Source organism: Prionailurus bengalensis, chromosome C1 (genome assembly GCF_016509475.1).
Source record: "Prionailurus bengalensis isolate Pbe53 chromosome C1, Fcat_Pben_1.1_paternal_pri, whole genome shotgun sequence".
NCBI classification, from domain to species: Eukaryota; Metazoa; Chordata; class Mammalia; order Carnivora; family Felidae; genus Prionailurus; species Prionailurus bengalensis.
In genome coordinates this window covers 216,153,724-216,172,811 of record NC_057345.1, presented here as the reverse complement: position 1 = coordinate 216,172,811, position 19,088 = coordinate 216,153,724, and the positions used below count along the sequence as shown (strand labels likewise).

At 44.1% G+C, this 19,088-nt stretch overlaps 1 protein-coding gene and 1 long non-coding RNA gene across 3 annotated transcripts in view; one reads left to right on the top strand and one right to left on the bottom strand.

Moving 5' to 3' along the window:
• DGKD (diacylglycerol kinase delta) overlaps positions 1-19,088 on the bottom strand; it is a 110,405-nt gene that overhangs the window by 66,647 nt on the left and 24,670 nt on the right. For both annotated transcript variants that reach the window (XM_043578205.1, XM_043578206.1), the window contains exons 2-3: positions 18,183-18,293; positions 16,481-16,561 (exon numbers count right to left, since the gene is read on the bottom strand). In XM_043578205.1, coding sequence (XP_043434140.1) covers positions 16,481-16,561; positions 18,183-18,293 — 192 coding nt within the window. The remainder of the gene's footprint in view (positions 1-16,480; positions 16,562-18,182; positions 18,294-19,088) is intronic.
• On the top strand, positions 192-12,657 carry LOC122481931. Its single transcript, XR_006296958.1, has 2 exons — positions 192-1,007; positions 11,097-12,657. It is a non-coding gene; the product is annotated as an uncharacterized LOC122481931 (long non-coding RNA).

Genomic DNA, 19,088 nt, shown 5'->3' with positions numbered 1-19,088 from the left:
TTCAGAAATCAGAATGCCAAGGTACAGCCGGAGTGTTGTCAAATTGTTGCTGGGCTCTCCAGGGGTAGATAAGAAGTTTTCACACTGTCAAACTTAAGGGAAACACACACACACACACACACACACACACACACACACACACAAAAGTGGACACCACCCAGAGACACACAGACAGACACACACATGGACATACATACATGAGCGTGCGTACACACACACACACACACACACACACACACAGAAAAAGGAGCCGGGCCCAACCCATAGCTGCTCATCAGAATCCAAAGACGCACAGCTCCCAGCAAGCTCTCGGCCCAGTACGAAGGGCATTTGTAAGAGGGTAACAGCAACCCACAGCATAGTCCACTGCGACGAATGAACCATTCAATATCCTCTCTGAAGAGAAAGAAGCAACAAAGCCTCCTTCCTGGCTCACGCTCGCCGGCACAGAGCCCATGTGCATCCTGCACGGGGAACAGCAAGCTTCAAAGAGAACCCCTGGCCTCAAGTCAAGACCTAAGAAAGTGTGACCAAGTGCACAGATTACTAAGGAGCCTGTGCGCATCTGGCATCACAAGAGTGTGAGTCCCAAACGTGGCTGCACTGCAAAATCATGGAAAGCACCGAAAAGTCACCCACTTACAAATCGGCATCAGAATCTCTGGGGATGGTGCCGATATTTTTTTCCCAAAGGGTGCTCAGGCACAGCCAAGTTTGGGAACCGCTGCCCTGAGTAAGCAGAAGGTGGCAACATGTTACCTTCTGACCACGGCATGAACACGAAGACCTCCCAGAAGAGACAGTTGTCACCCTACCTTTGAGGAATGGACAGGTCTGTAGAGGGAACTTCAGCAAAGGGCCCCCATACTGAGGAGCCCCACCAAGACCAGGGTGACCTGTGCACAGGGTACTGGTTCCCTACAAAAAGCAGGTCGGCTGGAGCAGGTCCGTGGCGAGGCGAGAGGCTGGGACAGCTGGGGAGCGCCACATCCCATGGACTGGAGGAGGTAAGAACTGAGGTGGCCCTTGATGATTTACACTGCTTTTAGAAATGGGCAGAATGTGACTCTTTTTAATGGTTTTATATTTCAGGCATATTCCAGTCAAACTTGTCTTTCCTCTTCAAGGTCCAACTCAAGTGCGGTTGCTGCCAGGACCCCAGGGATAAGAGTAAAACAGCCCGACTGCTTTTAGGGCCAGTGAAGTCTAGAATAATCCACAGTGATTTTAATTAGAAGTTATTATTCAGCAAACAGAGAAAGTATGAAACATTTCACTTAAGAAGTGTAAGTAACTCAAACTAAAAGGAAAAGGTCTAGTTAAGTACCAAAGGATGTCATACATTAATTTGGTCCACTGCTTTCAATTTACCCACTGAATAGATAGGCAGTGAGTGCCTATAATCATGTTAACAACAGCCAACACTTACGTCATGTCTACATTCTATCAGCTCATTTAATCCTCACAGCAACCCCATAAGTAGGTACTATTATTATCCCATGTCTCAGATGAGGAAGCTGAGGCTCAGAGCTGTTCAGTGACTTGCCCAGGGCCACTCAGCTAGTGAGCTGAGATTCATGACCTGGCTTCCCCGTCCTTGTCTCTGAGCCCTGCTGCTTCTGCACAAGGTCCCACGCTGGGTACTTTCAGCAGTGAAAAAAGAATATAACCTAGTTCTACTGTCTAGGTTCTTACACTTGAGGAAATATAGATCCCAGACGTTCAAAGACAGGGTCCCTGATTCCTCTGGGAAAACCAGAACATGGAACACCACATAGCACATCATTTTCCCCAAAAATGAAGTAAAGGGTAACCGAACCTATTACAGCCTGAGTCCCTAACACACAAGCTGCGTAACTTATAAAGCCCCGTCCTTTCCTTGGGATCCTGTTCCCCCACAGCGCTGGCTTTCTCGGTCCCTGATGACGTCAGCGTCCGTCCCCGCCCTCTGGCTGCTCAGGGGGGACCCAGAGCCCCACCGAGGGAGGGTGCCGTGGGCACCCCCACCTACCAGCCTGGGGAACGGGACGTGCACCTGGACAAGACCAGAACTGGCTGCTGGTCCCAGGGCCAAGGTACCGTCCAACACCAGCACCAGAGCCCAAGGGGTTCGAGGCGGGGGGGTCAGGCCTCAAGCTCGTGATGCTGGGACAGCAGATGACCTCCCCGACAGAGGTAAAGGGCTCCAGAGTGCGGAATGAACTTCCAGAGAGCCACCGTCCTCTCCCAGGCAATGCGGGTGCAAACGCCTCGCAATCCCCGTGGGCCCCGGGCTCCCTGCCATCCAAGGGACACGGGCCAGTACTCGGCCTGCACCCGCCTGCAGTCAGCCCTCAACCTGCTTCCCGCTGTCCATCAGCAGCACCAGTGTCACCCTCCGATGACGAGTCCCTCGGTCCTACTTAGCTTAGAAAACCTTCACTAAATTCACCTCGGCTCATTCTACCTCCCTCAAAAGGGACAGAGCCTCTGACACCAGCAACCAGGAAGTCAGCCTCTGAGGTGAAATTTCCAGAACTGGAGGGGTCAGTGATGCACCCCTGGTAAAGGGAGGGCGTCCACAGCCACCCCTGAGTCTGGCCCTGCACGCATGTAGCGTGGGGCCTCGTGCAGAGCTGCTTTCTGGGAAAGCAGCAATTACCAACTGCTCAAAATCCCACTTTTCCTCACCACCCTACTGAATTCCCAAGTCATGCAAGACAAGGAACAGCATGGTACCAACGAGAAGTGCCTAGCCAAAGCGCCTGCAACCCTGCTCTCCATCCGGCCCCTCCTCTCCACAGTAGCTCCATCGAGGCTTCCACACGTCCCACTGGGCCACAGCAAGGCCACCCGTCCGACCTCCACACAACCATGCTGACCTCCTCTTCCTGCAAGACCTCGTCTTCGGCAGCAGCCAGACTTGTAACAAAAACAGTCACCAACCCCGGCTTTGGTGACTTAGAAGAACCTTAACGGCTTCCCAGCACCCATGACAAAAAAGTCCAAACTCCGCACGGCGTGGAAAGCACTTCACCTCTGACCTCTGCCCATCTCGCCGCCCTCACACGCTCTGCCCTCTCTGGCAGGAACCACTTCCATCCCCTGGACACTCGCATTGCTGGCCAGGGCTCCCTCTCAGCCTCAGGCCTCCAAGACTCTCGCCCCTGACACCTGCCCCCCACCGCAGCCCCGAGCTGGTTCCTCCCCGGCCCGCTGCGCCCACGGAACCACACACCACGTGAGGGCAGACCTGCCCAGCCGCCCGGAGTGCGCACTGGAAGCGTTCTGCTGGTGAGATCAGCCAGAGGAACGGGGCGGGGCCAAAGTCATCCTGGAGTCAGTGGCAATCAAGTCACCCTTCGAGCAGTACTGTGGGGGGGCTCTCAGGTACAGCAGTGAGCAAAACTAAACCCTTGCTCTCGCGCAGGAGATGCTACAGCCCTGTGACAAGCAGACCCAAATGGACTCAGAGGAGGGGCTCTCAGGGACGGGGAGGGGGGGCAGGGGGGGCAGGGGGAATGGAGCTGTGCCACGCCCCACTACTTGGACTTGTTTTTGCGGCATTTTGACACTTCAAGTAACATTAAAGGAGGTGATGACATTTCATCGCATCTTTATTAAAATAGGACAAAGCTTTAAATGATGAAAACACTGACTTGGCAAAATAAGTAAGAGCACTAAACTCTGCTCCTCCGTGCACACTCTACAGCTCTATGCCGCTCCGGGAAGGTCATAAAAGAAGCCAGTGCGGGACTGGAAGACAAAATCACCACCGAAAACTCAAAGATAAAGAGATCAGGCAAGGGGGAAATCCAAATCAATGAAAACATTTGGAAGCCCAAGAGAAAATGGAAAATCTTCCCCGAAGCAGAAAATGACATTAAACAGAAAGAATTTTTAGATTCTCTCTCTATCTGGGTGCCTGGGTGGCTCAGTCTGTTAAGCGTCTTGATTTTAGCTCAGGTCATGATCTCCGGGTTGTGAAATTGAGCCCCACATCGGGCTCCGTGCGAAGCGTGGAGCCTGCTTAAGATTCTCTCACTCTCCCTCTCCCTCCTCCCCAACTTGTGCTTTCTCTCAAAATAAAGAAATTAATTAAAAAAAAAAAAAAAAAAAAAAAACCTCTCTATCAAATGAGAATTGACCAGGAGATAAAAACAAGGCAAAAATAACATGAAAGCTATGCTGGATGGGGGTAAAAATCATAAGGAAATGCAATAGGAAATAAAATTAAAACTTTCCTGAATAGAATCTGGGAAAATCAACAAATTTAAATAATGCAGGAGAACTCGACAGACACGGAGATACAGAACCCTCCTGGACAAAACCTGACACCTTCATCCGCCTCCACGGGGCTGTGCCGATGGCACCACCTGTCCAGTGCCCGCCCTCTGTCCCCCTCCACTCAGAACCAGCAGCAGGTGGTCTCCCGCCGCCTCCTACATACCCTCTGCCCTCTCCCTTCCTCCTTCAGGTCACCCTCCACATTGCAACCAGAGTATAACATTCTCACACTGCAAGTCTGGGAAATTCACCAAACGGAACGATTCAATGGTATTACCTGGTGAAGGATGAAGCCTGGAGCCCTCCCTCCGGTCTCTCTCTCCCCCTCAGGCCTCAGCAGCCACACAGCCCTTCTTCCGCTTCTTCACACAGGCTGTGCCGTGTCCTCCATCACGAGGCCTTTGCACACGCTGGGCCCCTGACCTGCCCCATTCTAGGGCGCCTACAGGCACACACACCTGCACACACTTCCTTCAGCTGATTTACCACTAACAGGTCTTCACATCTCAAGGAAAATATCACCTCTTCAGGGGCAGTCCTCCCAACTCCACCCCAGTACCAGTGGGGGGGGGGGGGGGGTCCTCACTATGCAGCCTTCCTTCCCTACCACCTGTTTCAGCTGTCACCTCTTCCTGCGTGCTGCCCTGAGGCCCGAGGAGGACACGAGCTTGACGAAGAGCCCCTCTTTTCTGCTCACCAATGAAACTCCACCACTGAGAATGGTGCTCCGCCCTGGGCAGGCCCTCAATAGACATATTCTGAACCAATAAATGAGCAAACAACAAAGTTCCCAAAGAACAAGACAAAGCACATGAACCAGAACTATACAGAAAATAAAAGGAAAAAAAGATCTTTGTAAAAGTTGGAAAACCAAAAGCAAGTCTGGAAGACAGAAGATTTAGTATATACCAGACAAACTAGTAAGCAAAATCCAACAGCACAGAAGAGAAAAAGAACCCCACAAGATTTCAAGCAGAAATGTACAGATATCCTCGACGATAACGACAACAGCAAGGCTAGCTTCAGATGCCTCCCCTCCAACACCAGTATCAGAAATCATGATGTCGTTGGAATTATCTAATAAAAAAAAAAAACAAACAAACACCATATTTTGTTTCCTTTGTGGAAAGCAGAACATTCTACATTATTTTTCTTTGTTCCTCGATGCCTTCTCATTTTCATTAGTGTAATACAAACAACAGTTGGTGAAAGAAAGCACTGAGAAGCGTGTTCTATGTGACTAAACACCCTGTCAGTTACAAAGGTTGACCAGAAAAGGACATCACCAACTGGGCTGGCTATAAGCAGATACAGCATAAGAGAATCTGTGAATTATAAATGTATTTTTTAAAGGAATTTTAAACTCAAATCATTAACAAATATCAACAGTGCACACCACTCACAAAAATGCCAAACAGAAGAGAGGTACCAAGGAAGCATCCAATCAAGAAAGCACAACAGTCAGCCACCAAACACAGGAGTCCGAAGTGCACAAACCCTGACAAGTAGAAAATGTCTAAAGTCCACTATTACAGGCAAAGAGCTCCAGACTGAAGTAAAACAACTTCTAACCACGTACTGCTTACAAGAATTACAATCTAAAATAACAAGGAAAAACTGAAGCTAGAAGTGAGGGTGGGAGAGTGAAGTACACATTCTTAAATTCTGAACAAAAAAAGATGGCAATATTAGTATCACAGTTAGTGGTAAGAACTATTCAGTGTAAAAAAGATCGTACCTTATTGACAAATGGTTACTCAGGAATGGTGGTATTAACATCCACGCGCTTTTTTTTTAAAAGAGCTTCAAAAATGATGAAGGTGAAACATGTTGCAAATATAAGAATAAAATGACAAATATAATTGTCCTGAAATAGAGTAATTCTTCATCAGTCTATGGAAGATCAGGTAAATTAAAAACAGGATCATAAGAAGACCTAAACAACAAATTTCATAAATGACAAAGGCCAAACATTATTCCCTTTGGTAAATACATCATCCTTCAAGTAAATGGTATCTCACGTTTTATAATCGGTGATCTTAATGTCAGACACCTATAAATATCACTGAGTGACAAGATGCAGAAAAAATTAAACTAGTGACAACTGCAGATTCATTCATAAGTGGATTCACTCATAAGTGGAAGAGGCTGAGACGCTAAACAGAGCTTCTGGTAATACCACAGGACTGGTGGGAAAAACACAAATTCAGAGCCCAATAGAGAACGAATACCTCAAATTTATAGATGAGACTTCTGAAGGAGTATCCCATAAGGAGTGCAAAGAGACCGGCCAATGGAAAAAGTAAAGCCCACATTCAAATTAGCTCTATCACAAACTGGATTTAAGATAATCTGCTGCTACCCTGCTTACCTAACTAGAAGCAAAAGTAAATGCTCTCTAAGGGAAGACACCATCACCTGAGCATAAAATTATCTTGACGGTTTTCCAACAATATTTGTCAACCAAAATTAACAGGCATGCAAGAAAAAAAGACTAAAGGAACAAAAGCCAACAGAAAGGCCAGACAATAGAAGAAGACCCATAAAAGAACCAGATATTTGAGTTTTCAGACATAGACTTTAACATAAATATGCTTAATATAGGGACTTTGGCAGGCAACTAGAAATCTTTTTTAAAAAATCAAATGAAAATTCTCAAGCTGAAAGACAAAGGAACTGAAATGGATTTTTTTAAGTTCATTTATTTTTGAGAGAGAGACAGAGAAAGCAAGGGAGGGGCAGAGGGAGAGAGAGAGAGGGAGGAATCCCAAGCAGACTCTGTCCGGACAGCACAGAGCTCAGTGTGGGGCTCAAACCCACGAACTGTGAGGTCATGACCCGAGCCAAAACCAAGAGTTGGACTCTTAACCAACTGAGCCACCCAGGTGCCCCCTGAAATGGATTTAATAACAAACAAGAAAGACCTGAAGAACATCAAAAGATAATAATGATAATAAAACACCCCGAGAGAAAAGAATAGAAAATACTCTTTTTAAAGAATACAAAAAACAAATGGAAGAGAGTGAAAAGATCTAACACACAAGCCCCAGAATAAGAGGAAAAAATGAATGGGTAGAGGCAACACTTGAAGAAATAATAACCAAGACTTTGCCCAAACTGACAATAAAAGGAATCTAAATCCATAGATTTCAGAAGTGCTAGGAATACTAAGCAAGATAAATACAAAGAGCTGTGCCTGGAAAAATCGTAAAAAAAATACGAAAAATTTTAAAGTAGTAGGAAGAATATACTACTCCATCCAAGGAGCAACAATGAGCTGCTAATGAGTTTCTAAAGAAATAATGGAAGCTAAAATACAAGGACTTTTTTTTTAATGTAAGCTATCTGTGCAACGTGGGGCTAAAACTCATGACCCTGAGACCAAGAGTCGCATGTTCCACCAACTGAGCCAGCCAGGCACCCCTACAATAACATTTCTAGATTGCTCTAAGAAAATAACTGCCACGCTAGAATTGTGTAACAAGCAAAAACATCCTTCAAAAAGGTGAAATAAAGGTATTTCAAACAAAAAGAGAAACCTATACTAAAGAAATACTGAAGGGAGTTTTTCCACACAGAAGGAATATTACCACAAATGGATCACAGAAATACAAAAAGAAATGAAAAGCAACAGAAAGGTTAAATATCCATTATAAATCTAAATGAAGGTCCTATGAGGCTTCAAATATTTATAAAATTTAAGAAACCAGCAGAAAGGCTAGAGGAGAGTACAGAGATGGTTGTTTTTTATTTAAGTACCACAACTTAATTGTAATTTCAATTATGACTTCAGTAGCAATGAAGAGTATAGAGAGTGGAAAGGCTCTAGGGTCCTTGCGTTATCTGGGAAGCACTAAAAGTACTTCTTTAGTACTTTAGTACTCTTACTAGAATTTAATTAAAGTCAAGGATGTATTTTGTAATCTGTAAAATATACACTAAAATCATGTATACACTTGTTTTTAATGTTTATTTTTGAGAAAGAGAGAGCATGAGCAGGGGAGGGGCAGAGAGAGAGGGAGATACAGGATCTGAAGCAGGCTCCAGGCTCCAAGCTGTTAGTGCAGAGCCCAATGAGGGGCTCAAACCCACGAACCGTGAGATCATGACCTGAGCCAAAGTCAGACGCTCAACTAACTGAGCCACCCAAATACCCCTAAAATAATGCATACAAAACAAGCCATAACAGGGGCACCTGGATGGCCCAGTCAGTTAAGTGTCCAACTTCGGCTCAGGTCATGATCTCACGGTTTGTGTGTTTGAGCCCCACATCCGCTGGCTCTGTGCTGACAGCTTAGAGCCTGGAGCCTGCTTTGGATTCTGTGTCTCCCTCCTTCTCTGCCCCTCCCCTGCTTACACTCTGTCTCTCTCTCCTTCAAAAATAAATAAACATTAAAAAAAAATTTTTTTAAAAATTAAAGAACTGAATCTTAAAAAAAAAAAAAAAACAAGCTATAACAGAAGGTAAAAAGAAATAATTAATCCATTTAAGAAAGAAAGAAATGTGTGAAAAAATATAAAAAGACAAAAAGAATATGTTAGATTTATACCCAAATACAAGAGTATCTAAACTAATCACAGATTAAAAATAATCCAACCCAACTGAAAATATAATCCAATTAAATAATACAATGGTTAATTTTAAAAACCACAAAACCATATGTTGCTTACAAGAGATACACCCTATATATAAACAAAAAGGCTTGAAAGCAAAAGAATCGAAAATTATGTACCATTACTTACAAAATAATTACCAACCGCAAAAAAGCTATTGCAGCTATAGTAACATCAAAGTAAACTTGAAGGCAAAAAAATATGAAGAGAACAGAAGGTTATTTCATAAAAGGCTCAATCTAGTAAGAATATAAAATAACCCTAAATCTATATGCACTTAAAAATAACCCTCTACATATATAAAGCAGGACTAGCAGAATGAAAACAAAAACCAGGTAAGTCCAAAATCACAGGAGATTTTAATCAATCTTAATAACTAATAGGAAAAGTGGAAAAACAAATCAGTAGGTTATAAAATATTTGAGAAAAATAACTAAACCTTTGTCCTAATCAACTGCATACAGAAACTACTGAATCTGAGTTACAGTCAAATGCACATGCAACATTTATGAAAACTTGTAGGTGATAAAAAGTCTCATCAATTTCAAAGGTTTAAACTCACAAAGTATATTCTCTGATCATAGTAAAATTAAGCTAGAAATCAGTAACAATACAACAAGAAAAATCCCCCAAGTGCCATGATATTAGGAAATGTACAGATCACAAAAGATACAAAATAATATACATTATGAGTCCCATTTATATCAAATATCTAAAACCATCAAAACTAATCTACAGTATTGGATGGTCAGGATAGTGTTTACATTTGGAGAGGGGAGGGTAACCATGACTGTGAGAGATCACGAGCGGAGCCTCTCTGGGCCTGGATATGTTCTATCACTCAATCTGAGTGGTCATTACACATCAAGCTTGCACTTATATTCATGTATTTTTTGGTAGGCAAGTCATTTTTCCATTTAAAAAACTTATCTGAAATATATAGTTTCAGTAAAGTGGAAATTCTGCATTGATAAATTCCTTTGGAAAGTTATAGTAGTAAAAATACACCTTCAGTATAAATCTGTAATTTTATGATCATAAAGCTGAAAATAATTTTAAAACATGTTAGAAAATGAGAAGGAAAGAAGCATGAAGGTAAATGAGAATTTTTACCTGGTAACTTCAGCCCCACCATTACTAGATGAAATCTACTTTAAAAGAAAAAAAAAAAAAAAAAAAAGACAGGGGTACCTGGGTGGCTCAGTCAGTTCAGCATCCAACTTCAGCTCAGGTGGTGATCTCATGGTTCATGAGTTCGAGCCCTGTGTCGGGCTCTGTGCTGACAGCTCACAGCCTGGAGCCTGCTTCCAATACTGTGTCTCCCTCTCTCTCTGCCCTTCCCCCATGCTCGCTCGCTCGCTCACTCTCAAAAATAAAAAAGACAAAGCACTAAAACTATCACAACCAGTGAGGGCAAATTTAGAGAAAGCCAATGAGTAAGGTAATTTGAACCCTAAAAATACAGTGTCTAACTATCTGAAAGCCCATGAAAAAAAAATAATTCATAAAGAGAGAAATTCAAATAGCCAATGTTCAACCTCACTTTGATAGTTGAAGAAACAAATCAAAACAAATTACCCTTTTTATTTGAGAGAAAGAGAGAACGTGAGCAGGGTAGAGGGGCAGGGGGAGACAGAGAATCTCAAGCAGGCTCCACATTCCGCGTGGAGCCAGATGCAAGGCTCAATCCCACAACCCTGGGACCATGACCTGAGCTGAAATCAACAGTTGGACGCTCAACCGACTTGAGTCACCCAGGCACCCCAACAAATTACCATTTTTTAAACTATCAAAATGGCAAAGATATCCTAAAATGTTAAAACATGGTGTTTGTAAAAGGATTTAAAAAAAGAACTTTTAGGGCGCCTGGGTGGCTTAGTCAGTTAAGCATCCCACTTAAGCTCAGGTCATGATCTCACAGTTTGTGGGTTCAAGCCCCACATCAGGCTCTGTGCTGACAATGCAGAGCCTGCTCAGGATTCTCTCTCTCCTCTCTCTCTGCCCCTCCCCTGCTAGAGTATGTGCACATGTTCTCACTCTCTCTCTCTCACTCTCTCTCTAAAAATAAATAAACTTAAGAAAAAAAGAACTTTCATGAAGTCCCATTGATAGAAGTTCTAAGGGCAAGTTGGCAATGAGATATGAAAAGCCTCTAAGTTTTCAGAGATTAGTATTAACATGTTTAATCATCAGAAACATATAATTTCACATTACAGAGGCTGGAACCTAAAGCTGGCAAATTCCCTTCTCCTATTCACGCCACTTTTTTGGCCTTGTGAGGGGGCGGCCCCACCTGAAGGTGAGAAGGCAGAAGACACCGTGAGCTCTACTCCCCATCTTCTGGAAGCTCCCGCTGCCGCCATGCCACCAAGGAAGAATCTGAAGGCAATCTCTACGTCTCCAGCCTCACCCCAGCCTCACACTGTTCTTAAAGAACAGGATGACAAGCAGACCCCCTCTAGTTACATGAGCCTCGTTTGTGACACCTCCTCCATCCAGCCTGTCTAAAATCTCTCCCTTCCCCACATACCCTCCCCCATCTCCCTTGGCAGTCTCTTCTCCTATGGGCCCTCATTTCTTAACGTTCTAGCTCTCTGGCCATCCGGGGGAGAAATAAAAATGGAGCCTTTTGTACTGTGGAGTAAATGTACTCATGCTTCTCAGCTACAAAAGGTTTCCAACTGCAGCAGCTTTCACGGACTGATTGTAGCAGGCAGGCACTTTAGTAGACATTGTGCAATTGGGGAATTACTCCAGGAATAGCTGGAAAACCAAATGAGATGTCCCAGGAAACGTAGCAGCTTCTGGACAAACGCATTCGGCCTGCACTTGCTCCTGGCGCACGTGTGCCAAGCACTGGCCAAGTCCACGGCTGGGCCCTGCCTTTCGGGAGGGCCGACTTCAGACAGACCCACACAGGGACTCGGGCAGTTGGCTGTACGGTAAGCACCAGGTTCGGGGTGCGGGCGAGAAATACTGCAGGGGTGACTGACGGGGAAGATCATCAAGTGTGAATTTTAAGCCAAGAAAATACTTCTATTGCTCACAGCTCCGGAACTGCCGGACTCTCTACGGAAGCATGACTGGCGGGAAGCGGGCCGTGAACTCGCCCCGTGTATCTCCATGTTCCATACACCATCACGGGTCACTCATGGGAGGAGCTTGCCTATCTACGCATGTTTCTGGGTAACCTCAGTATTAATCTTTCTCTTGTCCCCTCTCAGTACATCCTCAGGTGAAAAGGCAGTTTTTAAAGCACTAACGAAATCAAAAATAAATGTGAGAGAATCGGTGCCTCGTCCCTGAAGGCTGGGAATCGTCCATGACTACCTGACAGAGATGTGGTTCCAGAGGTTTCTCCAACACAGAATGCCTCCACATCTGCAAGTCCAGTGTGGGCACTCTGAACACATTTCCCATAGAGACAACATACAAATCAGGGTTCACTGTCGGAGCAGGCTGACAGAGCTCCGTGTTAACTCACGTGGTACCAAAAGCATAGTGCCATCCTATTGTTTCCATATTTTTACCGAGATATAATTCCCACACAGTTCACCCTTTTAAAGTGTACAACTTAGTGGCTTTTAGCATACTCCCAAAGTTGGGCAACTATCACCTGTATCTAATTTTAGAACATTCTGTCACCCCCTGAAAAAAGCCTGTACCTCCAGCAACCATTCTTCCCTCCTCCACAGGCCCCCGCCCCACCACTCAGCTACTTTCTGTCTCTACAGATTTGCCTACTGTGGCATTTCATATAAATGGAATCATCAAATATGTGGCCTTTTGTGTCTGACTTCTTCCATTTAGCTAACGTTTCCAAGGCTCGTATAAGTCGTGACATGTATCACCCATTTTTCAGAGGCCTTTTAACAGCTCCTAATTTGTACCTCAAATGGAATTCCATGTCCAAGAATTTAAAGAAATAATCAGAAATGCACCAAAGGATCTGTGTACAAGTGCATATCACAATATTACTTACGATAGGAAAATACGTTCAATATAGGGACTGGTTAAATTTAACAGACATATACGCTGAAATACTATGCAACATTAATACACAAGATTTTAGAGGATATTACAAATGAAAAGGCTCACTGTTAACTAAAGAAAGAAGGTTAAAAAACCATATTTTATAAAATGTATTTGGTGGGAATGACATCAGCCGAAATTATTACCAGTTATCTTTGGGTAATACGAATATAGATTGTTTTAAATTTCCTATTTACATTTACATACTTGAAAATTTTCTTCGAGGGGCGCCTGGGTGGCGCAGTCGGTTAAGCGTCCAACTTCAGCCAGGTCACGATCTCGCGGTCCGTGAGTTCGAGCCCCGCGTCAGGCTCTGGGCTGATGGCTCAGAGCCTGGAGCCTGTTTCCGATTCTGTGTCTCCCTCTCTCTCTGCCCTCCCCTGTTCATGCTCTGTCTCTCTCTGTCCCAAAAATAAATAAATGTTGAAAAAAAAAATACATATATATTTTGGGGCGCCTGGGTGGCATAGTCGGTTAAGCGTCCGACTTCAGCCAGGTCACGATCTCGCGGTCTGTGAGTTCGAGCCCCGCATCAGGCTCTGGGCTGATGGCTCAGAGCCTGGAGCCTGTTTCCGATTCTGTGTCTCCCTCTCTCTCTGCCCCTCCCTCGTTCATGCTCTGTCTCTCTCTGTCCCAAAAATAAATAAACGTTGAAAAAAAAAAAAATTTAAAAAAAAAAAAAAAAAAAAAAAAGAAAATTTTCTTCGATAACTGGATCAGAAAAGTGTTTTGTCTTTTTATTTTAAATTTTTTTTAATGTTTATTTTTGAGAGAGAGAGAGACAGAGCATGAGCAGGGGAGGGGCAGAGAAGGAGGGAGACACAGAATCCAAAGCAGGCTCCAGGCTCTGAACTATCAGCACGGAGCCTGACACAGGGCTCAAACCCACAAACCAGGAGATCATGATCTGAGTCGAAGCTGGATGCTTAACCGACTGAGCCACCCAGGCACCCCTGAAAAGTATTTTGTCTTTAATCACACTCTTCTACTGGGAGAAAAAACAACTTTCAGAATGTGAACAGAAAGACACTCAGAGTTCAATTAAGAGTCCCTCATGTTTTCATCACATAGACAATTTCATTGTGTATATAATTATATACATACACACACACATAACGAAAACGAGAATAAGCTAATCAGTAGGTTGTTTTTAAAAGTTGTGAAAAGCAGAAAAGAGACAATGAATATAAATGCAGAAACTCAATTAGGTGCCAGAAAAAATGGAACTGATCAATAATCCAAGAACTGGTTCTCATATAAAACAACAAAAGTGATGGAGTTTAAGAAATCTGACAAGAGGGGCGCCTGGGTGGCGCAGTCGGTTAAGCGTCCGACTTCAGCCAGGTCACGATCTCGCGGTCCGTGAGTTCGAGCCCCGTGTCAGGCTCTGGGCTGATGGCTCAGAGCCTGGAGCCTGTTTCCGATTCTGTGTCTCCCTCTCTCTGCCCCTCCCCTGTTCATGCTCTGTCTCTCTCTGTCCCAAAAATAAATAAACGTTGAAAAAAAAAATTAAAAAAAAAAAAAAAGAAATCTGACAAGAAAAACAAAAGCTAAACAAAGGAAATTAGAAATACAAAAGGGATAAAACCAGACACACTGATGTTTCAAGTGCAAATAATATACGCCACTGAATTTGAAGGTGCAGGATAAGGGGGAAAGTAAAATACAAAAATGGAGTCAAGCAGTAAAAAAGCTCCAATCATCAGAAAGCAAAAACAAACCTTTTCATAGCCTTACCTCCCTGAAGAGTCCTTATGACCGAGAATTTAAAGTAATTTCTCTCAGCTTTTCAAGAAACCATCAATTCTAAAGCCATATAAAGTGTTCCAGAACACACATAGTTATGGAAAGTTACTAAATGAATTTTATGGGGCTAGTCCAACTCTGAGATCAAAACAGCAAAGGCTACCTACCTCCTACTCCAGAGGAAATGTCCATCCATACACATTAGATAGGAAAAGCCTAAACAAAACGAGGTTGTAAAATCTAACGTGACCAAGACCAACTTATTATTAGGAAGTGTGTAAATACCTAAAACCAACATGATCAACTAAATTAATGCTCAAAACACCCCAATAAAAGTCAACACCTCTTCCTATTAACACTCTAAAAGCCACAAATCACAGAATAATCCATTTACATAGTTTTCAAAGTATCTCCCCAGCTAGTAAGTAGACAATAAAATTGATGGTGAAAAAGTAAAAACATTCCAAGTAAAACGAAGAATCAAGTAAGAGAGACCACCAGGGAAGTCTGACTAATTCGATAAGCCATGAACCAGAACCAAGAGCAGTTAGATATATCAAAACAAAATAAATAGAAGTTTAAATGGAGGAAGAAAAATCCCATTTGCAACAGCAACATCAATAATCAGCCCATAAATAAATAAAACAAAACCTGAAACTATCTGAAACTAACATGCAAAATGTCAGATCCTAAATGTAAAGAAAGTTACGCACTTTGACAGAGTTACAAAAGAATGGAAAAAAAAAATATATCAGATAGCATACTTTACTTCTAGATGGACTAGCTTAATCATAGAAACATACTTTTAAATACTCCACTCCTGCCCTTAGAATCACACTTTATACAGAACGATTTTAAAGTCAGCCCCTGAAACCAAAATTACAGTCACACCAGAAATGCTATCTATATAGTGATTAAAAAATATGAGGAACATTTGGATCAACTGACATGGAAAAATGTCCACCATAAATTCTCGAGAGGGGGGAGGGAAAAAAAAAAAAGCAAGTGTAAAACAAAAGGATCATAAAAATCTCATGGTGTATGTGGGTGAAGGCACACATATTTAGAAATAAAGATAGGGGCGCCTGGGTGGCTCAAGTTGGTTAAGCATCCGACTTCGGCTCAGGTCATGATCTCATACTCCGCAGGTTCGAGCCCCGCGTCGGGCTCTGTGCTGACAGCTCAGAGCCTGGAGCCTGCTTTGGATTCTGTGTCTCCCTCTCTCTGACCCTCCCCCGTTCACACTCTTTCTCTGTCTCAAAAATAAATAAACATTAAAAAAAAATTTTTTTTTTTAAAGAAATAAAGACAAACACTCTAGAGTGAGCATCTGGCTACCTCTGGGCAGTGAGGTCACATGAATTTATGCCCTTAGAACTTTTGCAAAAAGTACAACATAACTGCTAGAAATTGGGCAGGCGGCAGGGGGTGCGAGGACAGTCTAAAAGTAAAGAAGAAATACACCAAAATATCAACAGTATATGTCTTGAGGTAGCTGAATTATGGTTACGTGCTTCAACATATTTTCCCGTGTTTTCCAAATTTTCTACAATAATCATAAGAAACAAAGCTCTGTGCAAAACCTAGAGAAATGTAACAACACGTTAAAAACAGTTCACTTGGACCCTCTTGTTCTTTCGAGCTTACATGTGCCAAACTCCCAGTTTTTCTCCAACCACAGTATGATTTTCAACATTAAATTCAAAATTTACCAGGAAGCATTCCCAATCAGAGAAAAGAACTGCTCACACGCACGTGTTCAAATTAAAAAGGAAAGCTACACATGGTGAAGAATCGAGAAAGGTGTGGTCTGGAGTCTTACCGTGAAACTGTTGTTGACGTTCTTGGTGCTGGATTCAGCCACGCTGGCATCTGTCAGGTCCACCTCGTCAAATATGATGGACTGCAGAGAGGCACAGGCACCACGGTCAGTGCGCGGCCAAGGCACCCAGCCCAGCATTGCCCCCCACTCTCCTCAACCCTAGTCAAACACCCACAGATGCCCACGTGCCTGGAACCCTGGAACCTTGGAACCTTGAGCACTTGACACTTGAGGACTAAAGGTGCAGTGACTACACACGGAGCCCACAGGTAGAGCTCCGGGTGTTAATCCAGGAGTTCATTAGTGATTGCATTCGTGGAAACAAAACAAAACACTGTGATTTCTGTATTTAACTTTTGTACTCCTCAGCATTTTTTTAGATGTGAAATATGCCTTCCCACAGAGTCCACCTGAGGGAACAGGGGTCCAGACTGAGGATCTCCTTTCCTTCCGGTTTTGGTTTGTCCAGCCAATGCACTTAGCGGGAAAGGTCCTGGCTGAAATAAGTGATTCTAGGAAGAGAGACCAACCCAAATAGAAGGGATGTGGCCATGAACAACAACAACAAAAAAAACAAGGGAGCAGAGCAGAAGGAATTCAGTCCTGAAGAGAGAGACCACCAGACTCCAGGAGGAGGATGGGAGAATGAGTCCTGGGACCTTCTCCCCAGCCCATTTCCACCCTCACTCCCACTCCAAATCCCCTCATCAGTCCACACCTCCCACTTACCTTACCGTCCCCTCTAAGAGGAGTCCACTGGGAACCCTGGAGGAAATGCTAATGACTTAGAAAGACTCAGCCTTTTAAGTAACCTCCTCCCCCCACTCCATACACACAAAGAACTAAAATAACTATGAGTGTTTTGTTTTGTTTTTTTAAATGAGGGATGTGGTCAGAACCCTATCTAAACAAGTTGTTCTGTTCAACTTCACATTTGAATGCACTCCCTAGGGATACATCTCCAACACAAATCTGGAAGCTGAATCATTTACATTTTAATACCAAAATATAAGTATTGACAACAATACTAATACTGGTATTCAGAATACCAAAAACTAGCTTTGCATTTACTGCATTTATGTAAACACAGCTGTAATTTAGTAGGTTTGACTGGCTCCTTGTCTTCCACTAAGCTGACTGGCGGCTCTCACGGTTAAGCTCACATACAAGATTGCACACGGAAAGAAGGACCACGGCTAGAAGCCTGGAGACAGAATCTCAGTTCTGCTCACACACCAAGAAGCCCAACATACTTCAGAAACACTTTCAATCAGTTTCACAGATATTTACTACCTGTCTCCAAACTAAGCTGTACACGTTAAAGTTGTACAGATTTTGCTTGCCAATTATACCTCAATAAAGCACTTTTTTAAAAAAGACGTTTTAATTTTAGTCCGTAATAAAAGAGTTCTAAGGCTGTGACCCCCCGATCCTTCCGAAAGAAGGATCTCTAACTGTAATTTGATTATTTCTGTGACATTTCCCCTTTCCTTCATTGGTGACATATGACATTAAGGAAAGAGAAAAATGAGTAAAAGTCAGTGTCTGTAAGAAACAGAACATGGCTTGAGACGAATTAAAGCCAGCACCCTAGAGTATTGCCAAACTCACTGGAAGTAACAGATCCAAGAAGCGAAGGTTTCTCCCAAGACACGGACCCCGTAGGAACCCTCTCCCCGGCGGCCCCTCCACCGCATCTCACCTTGGCCGTTTTTGCATAGTACAGCGTCCGCCCCCGCAGCTTGAAGTATCTCCTTTTTGATCGCTGGAATGAATTGTTCTGTTTGGTCAGCATCCCCTCTTTGATGACAGTCTGAAAACACAGAAATGATTCATGAGCAAGCGTTTGCATGGTGCCCTCGGGCCCGTACGGCAGAACTGCACACAGACGGGCCAGTGCGTGCATGTCCCTCATGTCCCTAACGGGCCAGTGGCCTAACTGAAGGAGGGATTCCCCCACTCTCCCCAGACCCTGACTACTTATGGACCGGCCGAGCACGCTGCTTGGGGCGGGGAGGGGGGGGGGGGGGGCAGGCTACACGATTCTCTGAGGGACACCAGCGTGCCTGAGTGGTGAGGTTGTCTGGGGCCCAAGGTGTGCCTGGCTATGCCCTGGGGATCAGCAGCAGGGGACATGAAGGCTTGCAGGCCAACAGTAGGCAGCAAGGGGCCAGAGCATTTTCCAACTTCAGCGTTTGGTATTTTTCAGCTATTCTTGGCCCCATCTCCGTGTTCTCTGGCTTCCTGCCATTTCTCAGGATCCTGTTGCCAAAACTGTCGACGTAGGTTGCTGTGGGGTTCAGCGTAGCTCCAGGCCTGCACCCCACTCAACCGTCACCCCATTCACAAGCTAGGCATGTGCCTCCGCCCACGCTGCAGAGAGAAGTTCCATGACCAAAGTCACGAAAACTCCTCTCATCCCATAAATCTGATGCATCCGCAACAAACTGGAGTTCCCTTAACAATCTAGGTGGACAGCACTCCACTCACCTTGGCTCAATTAAAGCCAAGAATGGGACATGCCTTCTCCTGGACCTGCTTCCCTCTTGTGCTGTCCCCTGTGCTGATCTGACAGGACAAAAGGAGCCCTGCAGAGCACTCAGAAGTT